The following is a 13,373-nucleotide window of genomic DNA, read 5'->3' as shown; positions in this document are numbered from 1 at the left end:
CTCGTGATTCCTCTCCCTCAATCTCTTGCTCCTTTCGCCACCTTTGCTCTCTGACCTTGGACCCTTGCTTATTGGGTGACGACGGACGGTGGAGAGATGTTGGAGCGCTGACGATCCTCCTTCCCTGCGTTCATGTACGAGACCTCGCGAGCGATCGCGCGGGTACGTGAGGCCTGCCGCAGCAGCGTACGCTGGTCTAGCGGCGTTCGAATAAGGACGCGTCGAGGCCTTTCTTCCCGCCCACACCAGTGTCGCGGCGGGCTTGCACGCTTGGGGCCTGGACGACTGCAAACGACGCACAGAGCTAAGCCCAGCACAAACACAACGGTTCCTTTCATTTATATTCTCCCTTGTGCTTGTTTTAGAAGTCTGGTGTGTGGGATCCTAAAAATTAGATATTAGTTACATCGTCGCGTTTATCTTGTCCCGGCATTCCGTTGTAAATAAACCCTTTTATTATTTTCCCTGTTATTCTAAATTCAGGCTTCGTTTGAGTTTATTTCCTGCAGGTTGAAGACTGCTCGGGACCGTCAGCTAATATCTGCCACTTCTTCTTCTTCTCTTTATTCTGCCCACGCATATATCGTGAAGTCCGTATTTGATAACGCCTCAAATAACGCTCGATTTGCTATCCGTGATTCCCCGGTCTTCACCGAGGGGAATTTCACGACAATATTAATGTTTGGCTTGTCTGCAATTTGCATGTCTCATCCATTCTGTCTCGAGCAGTATCACTGGCAAATCATGAAGATTAGTGAGCCAAACACAAGCAAAGTTCACACTCACCTTTTAAAAAGTTAATGTTGGTGTTTACATGATTTGCAGAGCAGTCTTTGCCACAAAGATCATGTAATGCTTTATCCTTCGGCCGGTAAGTCCACAAACCTTGCTAGTTGTTATACTGATCACGCCTATGTCTATGTGTGTTGTCCTTGAGCAGGAAAGCGAGGAGATACAGTGCGGCAAGTATGGGAACGTGCCTTTGAGGAGGCAACCTGGAGGCAGCCAGCTATCGTTTTTATTGATGACGTGGACAAGGTGGTTGGAACAGCAATGTCTGTAGAGCTAGAACAAGGCCAGGAAGGGGTTTTGAGCAGACACTTGTCTACAGGTTTGCTTGCTCAGTTGTCTACATTTATACCCACCTTATCTATTTTTCTATTTCTGCGTGACTTTATGCGTCTGCCTTTTTGTCGACCCCAATTCATTTGTCACCTTTTAATACTCTGTGATCTAGTTGTGGTAGTTTGTCTGTGACATTGCCAATCCTTACCGTTTTCCTTCATTTTGTGCAGTTTTGAAGGAACTGGCATCACGTACATCACGGCGGCGAGATGCTGTGGTTCTTTTGTGCACAGCACAATCAACAAGCTGTTTGCATCCATCACTCAATGCAGCACGTGGCCAGCACCTCTTCCACTACATAGTGCACCTGCAGCCTCCTGAGCAGGTAACACCTAGCTATCCACGGGTGTATAAGGTGTGCCCATCGTGCACTCGGGATAAAATTTTGGCAAAACTTTAGTTAACCGTTTTTATACAGAAGTCATGGCTTGTGGAAGAGCTGGACAATAATGTGCAGCTGGAAAACATACTGACAACAAGATAGAGGTGTACAGGCCAACAAGGCACAAACAGACTAACAGAATCAGCAAGGAAAAGTAGAGCTATCGATCGAGAGGGGATCAGATTCAGTGAGAATTAAAGAGATTATTGACAGGTATGAGAGACAATATAACATCGTGATTGGCTGTGGCATTGGAAGATTGGAGGAGAAAATAATAGCGCATATTCAATAAGATAATTCCACAGGCAAGAATAAAAGGAAGATGAAGGCAAGGAGGTGGAGAGAAAAATTGCACTTGAGCAGGGCAAGAGAGAGTGGGAGGATCGAGCCCAAATAGAAGGTGATCATGAACTGCTTTACCCCTACCCTCTCTCTGGTGAGAAACTAAAAGGCCCTGTATGTTGTAGAAATCAATCAAGTCCACAACTTTGTCCCATAGGTAGGTTTAATAACAATCAGATCTCTGGCATCATCCTGTAGAATACAATCATGCAATATATATCAGGATCTTGGCATCATATAGAAAGGATCGATAATATTAGTCAATGCAAGCAAGCCTAGAATATCTGCATGTACGTACCATCCGAGTCTACATGTCATAGAGTAAATGTCGCAGGAGTGGCTCGGAGTCGCGGACGTCCGAGGTCTTATAGACGCCTCTCAGTGGTTTAAGTGAGCATCACACCTGGGTTCAACTTTGATACATTTTCACTACATTCTCCCCGCCGTTAGAACTACACTGCCGCTAGGCAGGAATCAAGCATGCGACAGCATTAATTGATTAGTGATGTCAGTCCATGTCAGTCAGTCCATCCGTAGCGGTCAGGGCGGCGAATTGCCCTGCCAGCACGGGTCCGGAAACTACCGGGTACCACATCCCCAAGCCCGGAGTCCCCTGCATCGGAGTAGCCACTGGAGGCAGGCGTCGGAGGGGGCACCACAGTGCCTTCAGGCAGGGGTGTATCTGGCGACGGGAGGGACGGCAGATGCTCCATAGGCGGAGCATCGGGAGGGTCCATAGACTCGTAAATTGGTTCGTCGATGTCCCCGTAAGGGTCGATGACCCCACAAGGGGCGAGATGGCGTATGGAGACAGTGGACTCACGTCCATCTGCCATCATCACGCGAGCATGCTCGGGATTAGCCTGGAGTACCTGCACCTTATCCACTGAGGGATCGTACTTGCTCGTGTGAACCGCACGTTTGAGGTAGGCCGGCCCCGGCTCAGCGAGCCAACAAGGTAAAGATCGGATACTACCTGAGCTTCTTGGGTGGTGGAACAGCCGTTCGTGAGGAGTCTGGTTGGTGGCCGTACATATTAGAGCCCTGATCGAGTTCAGCGCCGCAGGTAGTGACCAAGTCCATTTATCTAGGCCCCGGCCGAGGGTCCTGAGGCTTAAGGTGACGGCCCTCCATATAATCCCATTGGAGCGTTCGACCTGCCCATTCGCCTGTGGTCTGTACAGGGTGGTATAGCTAGAAGCGACAGTATTCTGGAGCAAGAAGCTCCTCACTTCCTGGGACAGGAACACCGCACCCCGAACTGTATGCACGTAGGCCGGATACCCAAACATAGAAAACAAGTTCTGCAGGCACCGTATGACTGTGGCGGCCGTCATATCTGCGCACGTGAAAGCAAAAGGGAATCCCGAGTACTCATCAACGATAGTGAGCAGATAACGAGAGTTACTCGACACCGGCAGCGGCCCTTTGAAATCCATCGCCAATCTCTCCCACGGTCTAGTAGCCCTGACCAGCGTCCCCATGGGAGGGTTGTAAAAACGCGGTTTGAGTTCTGCACATACAGCGTAGTCGCGACAGACCCGGCAGACGTCCTCAACCGAGTACGGCAGATTACCACGACGCACAAAATGAGCGAAACGCTTCACCCCAGGATGACACATAGTGTCGTGCAAAGCGCGCAGACCCTCCAAAGATATGTGATCCGCACACGTAGCCGGCCTCGATAAGGCGTCAGCGACCAGGTTATCCCTCTCCGGGCGATATTTGATGGTGTAGCAGAAGTCGGCGAGGTCGATACGCCAGCGAGTAATTTTCTCATTCTTAATGCGTTGAGCATGTAAGGTGTCGTACATAAACGCAACGCTCTGTTGGTCCGTGATGATTTGGAAGCATCGTCCGAGCAAGTACGGACGCCAACGCCGAATCGACTCGACGATCGCGTACGCTTCCTTTTCGACAGACGAATGCCTCCGCTCAGCGGAGGTGAGAGTCCGCGAAAAGAAAGCCACAGGGCGCCCCCCCTGGGAGAGAGTCGCCGCTATCGCATGATCCGAGGCATCACTTTCCAAGACGAAAGACTTGCGCTCATCGATCGTTGTCACAGCGGCGCCAGCGATGTCGGACTTAAGGCCCCGAAAAGCAGCCATGGCGGCAGGGCTCATGGGGATCGCTTCGCAGGCCACAAGTGGGCAGAGTTTCGCGGAGAAATTTTGCACCCACTTAGAATAATGGGCGAACAGCCCGAGAGCACGCTTCAGCGAAGCTCGATCTCAGGGCGGGGCCATATTGAGCAAGGGTCGCAGACGCTCCTTACCTGGAGCAACAGAGCCATGGGTCACGGTGTACCCCAGAAGATCTATCGTGCGCATGGAGTAACGACACTTAGCCTCATTCATGGTTAGGCGATACCTCTGCGCGACCTCGAGGAAGCGCTTCAGATTAGCATCATGATGCCCCTGGTCATGCCTGCAAACCGTAAGATTGTCCAGATATACAAAGACATCTGTCAAGTTCTCCTTAGCGATGAGGTCGTCCATAGCCCTCTGAAAACAAGAACCCCGTTCGTCACCCCAAAAGGTAGTCGGGTGAACTGGTATAACCTTTGACCCAATTCAAAGGCGGTATAGATGCGATCGGCCCCGGAGATGGGGATCTGATGATACGCACTACGCAGATCGAGAGTGCTATAGAACGAGTACTGGGCCACCTGTCGAACCAGTGCGTCCATCCCCGGTAGAGGGTAGGCATCCAGCTGTGTAAATCGATTAATCGTCTGTGAATAGTCGATTACCATGCGTTTGCGATGCGCTTCACTTCGTACCACTAAGACCTGGGCCCGCCACGGCGACCGGCTAAGTTCTATGATACCGTCCTTTAAGAGCTGGGCCATTTCTTCCGCAATGAATTGCGCGTCAGCTCGTGAGTAGCGCTGTGATTTTACCGCTACAGGTGTGCAGTCCGTGGTCATATTGGGGAACAGCGACAGAGGCTCAATTTCCATCCCTGCGAGTGCACACACAGCAAGTGTATCAGTGCCACCAAATTCCATTTCCAAACGTCCATGTCACTTAAGAAAATCATGTCCTAACAAAATATCAGCACATAATGCAGGTAAGACCATGAGATGTACATCTGGAAATATGTGTCCCTTTATCACAAGCTTCAATCGACATTCCCCTTTTGTGCTGAGCCTAAGCCCTTGGGAGGCCATAAAGATCCGACGTCTTGTCCCAAGGATCGGCCATCCATGTTTTTGCACCAGTCGATGATCGACATAACTATCTGTGGACCCCGTATCGATTAAAGCCCGAGCAAAAATGCCTTCGATCATAAGTGGGATAATGGCCTGAGCCAGGCCGGGTAGACCGACAGGTATCGAGCCATCCGAGCGAGACGATCGCGCCTCGCGTGTAGATCCAACGCCAGCTACAGTTCTCCGGTCGTTCGAGCAGCCTCCGGTTGGCGGTCGTGTCAAGCGTGTAGTTTCAAAGCCGACTGCAGTTTGCCGTGCCAAAGCAGGAGCTTGTAGTTCGTACGAGCAGCCTGCGGATGACGCTCGTGTCACGCGAGAAGTGTCGAAGCCATCATGAGACGTTTGGATACCAGCCAAGGACAGTCGCTCCGCATTCGGTCATGTTTGCGCCATTTGTTTTGGCGGCCCGATGAATCTCACCAAGGTCGAGCACGCAGCCAGGGGCCCACGAGGAGGTGCGCCGCTCATCAAAGTCGGGTGAGGCGCCCCGCTCTGTGCTCGGCCCTTTTGCTCGGCGATAAGCCCATTCAAGGTCGTGCGAGTTTGTTTGCCCCGCGCAGCTTTTCGGCAAACTTTTGCAAAGTGCCCTTTTGTCGAACACAAATGACATATCGCTTCCCGAGCCGGACACGCCGACCTGGGATGTTGTCGATTCCCGCAGAAGTAACACGTAGCGTTTCGTCCAGGCTTTGGTCCTGCAGCTGCGGCTGCCGCCAAGCCGGAATCTGGGTTCTCCTCGGGAGAGGCCAGGGGTTCCGGCAGTGAAGTCGAGTCCGCTCCCGCGTCCTCGGCGGTAGCTCTCTCCGGTCGGGCTTGTCGAGAAGTCCCCGCAGTGACACGTGTGTGGTCATAGGCGTCAGATTGTTCCCGAGCCTCAGTGTATACGTGCGCTAGCCGTAAAGCTTCCGTGAACGTCAAGTCCGCAGTTTCCAAAAGTCTTTGTCTAATGGTTGAAGAGCTGATTCCTGAGACAAAAGAATCGCGTACAAGATCATCTTGTACTTGCTCATGTGTGCGTACCTCCGGAGCACTATCTGCAAGCAGACGTCACAGCTCTTGTGCGAAATGGTCCAGTGTCTCAGTGGGCTGTTGACTCCGCATTTTTTTTTTTTTTTTTTTTTGTGTACAAGATCGAGGCTCGTGTAAGAGCGAGCACATGAAACACACATTAGCACAAAAAAACACAAACAGACACATAAAACATAATAAAGGGAAGGGGAGACAAGATGGGGAGAGAGAGGGAAGCACACAAGCACAGCAACAGTAGAGAACAGGGAGATCTGTGGAAGGGAGAGAGCTGGGGGGTGGGAGGGTGGAGGGAAGGGATACACGGTATAAAACAAATTGACACTACTAGGAATTTCAGGAATGAATGATTGAAAGAGGTGGATTTGGGGAGTATTAATGGGGGTAGAAAAGATCAAGGTTTTGGATGGGGGAAGATGAGTGTTGTTGGTGAACAGCTGTTTTAAATACCTGGAGGGATGAGTGGGATTGAAGAGAGTGTGGAAGTTTGTTCCAGAGGTGGGAGAAAAGAAGAATGAAAGAATGAAGGTGAGTAGAGAGTCTTGATTTTGGCAGTTTTGGCCAGTTCAGCAGCAACATGTGCACGTGGGGACTAGTGGCATCACCTTTATGTGAAAGTGGCAACCTCCAGATTGCAGGCCATCGAGTGCAGGCCTGCCCAACTCATCACCTGTAAGGAGGATGGCAGGAGCTAGAAAGCCTGATGCCACAAACCCGTGATTGGCTGAAGACAGGAACTTTTATTTCATAGATCCCACATTTGAGCCATACGAAAGAAGAAAAGTGGGAAGAGATAGTGATTAAGATGTAATTTGCCCAGAGTACTGGCTCCCACTGGCCTCCTCTACATAACAGATAAGGTGGGATATTTGACATCCACCAGATAATGCTATCAGATGGGACACCTAGCTTTAACGTCCATCTGAGGAAAGGTACACTCTGTGACACGATGAAGCAAAGCACCAATCCAACAGTTTATATAGTCAGGCAAGAATCAAACCCTGATGAGATAGATAATATGTGGGAGACATCCTTCCTCATCTTGTTCAACTCGGTGATCTTGCACATCTTTTCTCTACATAAGTGGACAATAACAAAAAAATCCATGGGAAAGACGAGTTAGTTAGCTAAAGAGAAGTGAAGAATGATTACAGAAATAAGCAGCATGCAAGTCATTCACAACTTCTTGCTCTTAAAAGGCAACATGAGGAAATAGGTTCAAATTGGAAAAGATGGCCAAATACAACACACAGGATTGTAACCTGGATAGATACACAAGGATAGATAATTTGGATTGTAACCTTGGCCTTAGTCTTTTTCTAAACAAGGTTGAACAGAACAGAAGGTTAGCTCAGTGTCCAGTCCAGGGTTGATCCCAATAGTTTCAGACCTAACGGAAAACAACCATTACGCTGCACTTCCAGGAAATCTAAAAATAATTTGATGCTCTATGTACTCCAACCTCATATTAAGTAATACTTTTTTTTTTCAAAATTTCCAGGTATATTCCACAAATAGTGGGTATATTCCACATGCTACCTTAAAATATTGGTGTCTGCTGTAGGATGAAAAGGACTCGATAGCAAACTAGTCCTGCTTTGATCACAAGTAAGATACTTACACATGGAGCACACACACTTAAAACTTGTACAGAACATCTGCTCACAAATTGCTTCGGACAAGCAAAAAAGCCTCATATATGGCCCAATCAAGTCTAAGATACTCTGCAGCTAATGCCTGTCCAGGAATTCCAGGTTGGGTTAGGGTTAGGGTTATTGCGAGCAGATGCCGGGAATAAACCACACTTCGTTTCTTAATGTAAATTCGTTTTAGCTCTGTCACAGCTGCATTGAATGTAGTACACTGTTCGATTCCCCTGTAGACGCTATGGTGTACTTTAGTCTGAAGTATTTCTAGTTTCGTTTCATCAGTGACAGCGGCGTCCTGGGCTTTGAACTGATTGTCCAGAGTCTTGAGCCAATGCGTCAGCTCCGAGCCAGAATCCGCTGCTTGTGGGTCGGCGGAAAATTGCGGCACCTGGATCATCCTGTGTCCCGCCATGTCGTTCGCCTCTTGTTCTCGAGTGGACGGCGAGATTGATTGTTATTAAGTGTTGTAGAAATCAATCAAGTCCACAACTTTGTCCCATAGGTAGGTTTAATAACAATCAGATCTCTGGCATCATCCTGTAGAATACAATCATGCAATATATATCAGGATCTTGGCATCATATAGAAAGGATCGATAATCTATCTATAATTCCAGCAATCTCTGTGTGTCTGTCTGTGTGTCTGTGTGTCTGTGACCGCTGTTTCTCGACAACCACGGGTCCGATATACTTGAAACTTGCCAGGTATATTGCTGGGGACCCGAGGATGTGCCTTTTCAAGGTTTGTAATTAATCGGACAAGTACCTACCGAGCTATGTCCAAAAAACGCTTCAACCAATCAGAGAGCAGCGAGCTATCACGTGTGCCGAACCGTTAATGCAATGCAAGCGTTAATGCGTTAATGCAAGGCTTTTCTTTTTTTCCCTCTTCTCTTTCTACTTTTCCTTGCGATTAAATTGCAAACAGCCAAAATACGTTGGCGCTAATTGAATAATTGGCCATTAACACTAAAATAATCGTAACTGCGATATGCCAACTTCCGGACAGTGCAGCCTTCCATGTTGTTGTTGTTTGCAGCAGCTGTTTGCAGCAAGGCAAGGCTTTTCTTTTTTTCCCTCTTCTCTTTCTACTTTGCCTTGCGATTAAATTGCAAACAGCCAAAATACGTTGGCGCTAATTGAATAATTGGGCATTATGTTTTACAACTAATAAAAACGAATTTGCGATTCATTCGCTTTCCTGCGCGTTTGTGTACGCGATGGCGATTTCTTTACCAAACTCCGGAAGCCGTTCGCTTTGGACCGAACCATTGCATGTAAATAGAGGGGGGGGATTGTCACCACTCGCAAGCCGTTCGCTTTGGACCAAACCATTTCATGTAAATAGGGGGGGGGATATAATTTTAGATATATATATAGTACGGGCATGCCCTAGTAATCTAGTATTAGTCAATGCAAGCAAGCCTAGAATATCTGCATGTACGTACCATCCGAGTCTACATGTCATAGAGTAAATGTCGCAGGAGTGGCTCGGAGTCGCGGACGTCCGAGGTCTTATAGACGCCTCTCAGTGGTTTAAGTGAGCATCACACCTGGGTTCAACTTTGATACATTTTCACTACACTGTACATCAGCTTTACAATGAGAAATAACTAATTTTCATGAGGGCCAGGGATTCCATGATTTATGGAGAGTTATCTATTCTTTCCAGAGCTATCTCTATTAGCGCGAGTGAAGCCACCAGAAGTGCTCCGACGGGCATCATACCAAGAATTTTCTGAGATCTGGTAGATGCTAAAATAGAGATTGGTTCTGTATAATATATCAGGGCAGCACCCATTCTTTGGAGAACAGTTTGGTTATATGTTCTCCACAACTGAAGGACAATTGGCTCTAAATACTGCACTCCAGCGAGAGGATTGTTGCCAAAACAGGACTGAGTGAGGATGGGGGATTTATCGGCATTTAATGACAGATTCCAGTTTAATGGCCAGTTCCTTATATGCTCCATGTCATGAGACAGGGGTGGATACAGCTGTAACCTGTCTCTCAATGGGATGAGGTACTGTACTGTCTATCACATGGTAGAATATACTGCAAGGCATAATACTCGTAAAAATAATGATAGTAATGTTGTTTATACAGCTCCTTTAACCAGATGTCTCAAGGCACCATCGACTGTGTGTGTGTGTGTGTGTGTGTGTGTGTGTGTGTGTGTGTGTGTGTGTGTGTGTGTGTGTGTGTGTGTGTGTGTGTGTGTGTGTGTCATACTTTTTTGTCTATTAATGACGTACTTTTATTAATTATTTACGTACTATTGGAATGTATCTTTTAACTCTTTACGCTGCTGCGACCCCTTCGACCTTTGAAAACCCTTTAAGATCCTTAAGATCATAAAGACCCCTAAAGACCCAGAGGAACCATACGTCCCCGAGGACCCATAAGACCCAGAAGACCCAAAGGTCCCAGAGACCCAAAAGACCCAGATGACCCAAAAGTCCAAGAATAAAAGACTCAAAAGTCCCTGAGGACCCAAAAGGCTCAGAAGACACAAAAGTCCCGAAGGACCCAAAAGTCCCCATCGATCCAAAAGACTCCGAGGACCCAAAATACCCCTCCGCCCAACCCCCAAGTCCGGTGTAGGCAGGTATGTTACTAGGCGGTGAAGACCAATGAAAATTTGATTCAATGGACCAATGGGCCCAAATTATTTCCTAGTATAGGAAATAATCAAGTGGAAAAAAGAGAATAAGGGAAAAATACATAAATGACAATCAAATTAATAGGAAACAATAAAACAGTAGTTAATTGGCAAGCTTCATGCACAACAATGAGACTTCCTTAAACAACTGCAACAAATCAGAAACAAGAGATGAAGACAAGCTGTGTTGGAAACATCAGCTTTCAGTGGAAGAGCGGAGGCCAGGACACCATCCAAGCGATTCGCTGCACGTGTGCACAAAGGAAGTCAGCCAAACAGTCGAAGGCAGGGCACTCAACACTTTTAGCAAACAGCTTGGTGGGCAAGATTGTGCCCCATGCAATGTCAAAATCTCAAAAGATGCCATTGAGATAACCGCTGATCAATTGTTTTGAGGTTCACCACATCCATTCTTACAGAAATAGGAGAAGCGTGTTAAGTAGGGAGTGGCCAAGATAGAAGCTGAATTGGTGCTTCGATATTGATGAGTTTGAGAAAGAAATGATGGTGAGGTCAGAAGAATGAAATTGAATGTTAAGTGTGCTGCAGTATTGACATACAGTGCATTCAGAAAGTATTCAGACCCCTTCACTTTTTTCACATTTTATTATGTTGCAGCCTTATGCTGAAATCGTTTAAATTCATTTTTCCCCTCATCAATCTACACTCAAAACCCCATAATGACAAAGAGAAAACAGGATTTTAGAAAGTTTTGCAAATTTATTATAAAAAAAAACTGAAATATCACATTTACATAAGTATTCATACCCTTTGCTATGACACTTGAAATTTAGCTCAGGTGCCTCCCATTTCTCTTGATCATCTTTGAGATGTCTCTACACCTTGATTGGAGTCCACCTGTGGTAAAGTCAATTGATTGGACATGATTTGCAAAGGCACACACCTGTCTATATAAGGTCTCACAGCTGACAATGCATATCAGAGCAAAAACCAAGCCATGAGGTCGAAGGAACTGCCTGCAGAGCTCAGAGACAGGATTGTGTCGAGGCACAGATCTGGGGAAGCCTTCAAAAAAATTTCTGCTGCATTGAAGGTTCCCAAAGGCACAGTGGCCTCCATAATTCTTAAATGGAAGAAGTTTGGAACAACCAGGACTCTTCCTCGAGCTGGCCGCCCGGCCAAACTGAGCAATAGGGGGAGAAGGGCCTTGGTAAGAGAGGTGACCAAGACCCCGATGGTCACACTGGCTGAGCTCCAGAGATCCTGTGTGGAGATTGGAGAAACTTCCAGAAGGACAACCATCACTGCAACACTCCACCGATCTGGGTTTTATGGCAGAGTCGCCAGACGGAAGCCTCTCCTCAGTGAAAGACACATGAAAGCCCGCTTGGAGTTTGCAAAAAAGCACCTAAAGGACTCTCAGACTGTGAGAAACAAAATTCTGTGGGCTATCATGTGGATGAGCGAAAAAATGAATTTAAACGATTTCAGCATAAGGCTGCAACATAACAAAATGTGAAAAAAGTGAAGGGGTCTGAATACTTTCTGAATGCACTGTATTGCTTTATTTTTTTAATGTAATTTTCTGGTTTAACTTTGGGGAATTACAATTCACATTTGTTCAAGTATCAATGTGTATCCATGTTTGTTTGTCATATGCATGCTAGACGGAGAGGCTGGGGATGCTGGCAGCATTGCTGGAGGGCCAGGGGAGGGGCAGCATGACATCGTGGGATCATTCTGAGCTGCAGGAAATTGCACGGACCACTGATGGATTTGTAGCCCAAGACTTTGTGCAGCTTGTGGAACGAGCAGTGCACGCTCAGGCAGTTGAAGCGGCGGATAGGCATTCAGAAGGTATGCTGCTGAAACGTTATTCTTTTCCCGACCAATTATTTTGATTCTTCGAAGTTACATTCACGTGGCCCCGTTAATAATACGTTGAATTAATGGCTTATAATTAATATTGTTACGGATCCGGGGGACGGCACTCCCGTTAGCAAGGGGGGGGGGGGTTAATCCCCTTGTCTAGTTAAGCTGGCCGTCCGACCGGTCCTGGGGGTATGACGTCACTCCCGGTCAGCGCTGAATAGGGTAGTAGGCCAATCCTTCCTATGACCTAAGTACCAGCGCCTTCCGGTAAGCGAGGAAATACTCCCGCCCGGGCCGCAGCGTGATAGATGGATTGCGCCGAGCGAAGCGAGCTGTGACGCGGGCCGTTAACAAGGACTAAACCCGATTATAAGCAGTTCTGCCGAAATCGCGCCACAGGTACTCAATCGGGAAATCACTAAAGCGATCGGACGAGAATGAAACCAAGAATAAGAAGGAACAGGTATTTATTAATTAACTATACAAAACCAAAGAAAGAGAAGGAACGAAAGCAATATACAGAAGAAGAAGAAGACACAGCGCAAATCCTTAAACAGTCTTACTTAAACCCACAGGACAATACAGACAGACTCACACGAATAGGGAATTGCAGGCAGGAATGGCTGGAGGAGATGGTTCAGGTGGGACAACAGGTAGCTCGTTCTCCAGTCCCCAACTCGCACCGTGAAGCAGATGAACCAGACGGCAGGAGCTCTCCGCGTGTCGTTTGGTGTGTGCGGGACTATCACAGGGCAATAGTAGGCCGGCTTTGGCAGTTACCCTCGCGGCTCAGCCGCGTACGTAATAAGCGAACAGTTCCAATAACCGCGACAATGCGCTCTTCAGTCGGTCAATGCGTTCTCTCGATACCATTCGCTCGCGATGCGTGACCCCCTTCTCATCTCAAGTGAACTCGCCGATCGCCTCTCCTCACTCATCTGCATAAGCAGTCCCTCGCAGTTCCTTTTATTGGCCTTGGCCGTATCAAGCCGCCAGCCCCGCTGACACGCCTACCGGTGGGCTCACCTCGGCGATGGTTGGTTGGCAAGGGCTCTCTGACTTCCCCTTTGATGACGAGGTGGTGCCACGCCCGTGATCCGGCGGCTCCTCCCCCCTTCTTCTCCGATCTTGGCCTCGTGTG

At 47.8% G+C, this 13,373-nt stretch overlaps 1 protein-coding gene and 1 long non-coding RNA gene across 4 annotated transcripts in view; one reads left to right on the top strand and one right to left on the bottom strand.

Annotated features, from left to right (window-relative positions):
* Nucleotides 1–13,373, top strand: part of PEX1 (peroxisomal biogenesis factor 1) — an 80,307-nt gene that overhangs the window by 47,559 nt on the left and 19,375 nt on the right. For all 3 annotated transcript variants that reach the window (XM_068127068.2, XM_068127076.2, XM_068127084.2), the window contains exons 12-14: nucleotides 941–1,111; nucleotides 1,296–1,450; nucleotides 12,028–12,217. In XM_068127068.2, coding sequence (XP_067983169.2) covers nucleotides 941–1,111; nucleotides 1,296–1,450; nucleotides 12,028–12,217 — 516 coding nt within the window. The remainder of the gene's footprint in view (nucleotides 1–940; nucleotides 1,112–1,295; nucleotides 1,451–12,027; nucleotides 12,218–13,373) is intronic.
* Nucleotides 8,085–13,373, bottom strand: part of LOC144893351 (uncharacterized) — a 57,424-nt gene continuing 52,135 nt past the window's right edge. Inside the window, exon 3 of the long non-coding RNA XR_013624428.1 lies at nucleotides 8,085–8,275. This is a non-coding gene — a long non-coding RNA (uncharacterized LOC144893351). The remainder of the gene's footprint in view (nucleotides 8,276–13,373) is intronic.

Source organism: Myxine glutinosa, chromosome 1 (assembly GCF_964187855.1).
Source record: "Myxine glutinosa chromosome 1, kmMyxGlut1.1, whole genome shotgun sequence".
NCBI classification, from domain to species: Eukaryota; Metazoa; Chordata; class Myxini; order Myxiniformes; family Myxinidae; genus Myxine; species Myxine glutinosa.
The sequence above is the reverse complement of the archived record's forward strand: the minus strand, read 5'-3'. Positions and strand labels throughout refer to the sequence as shown.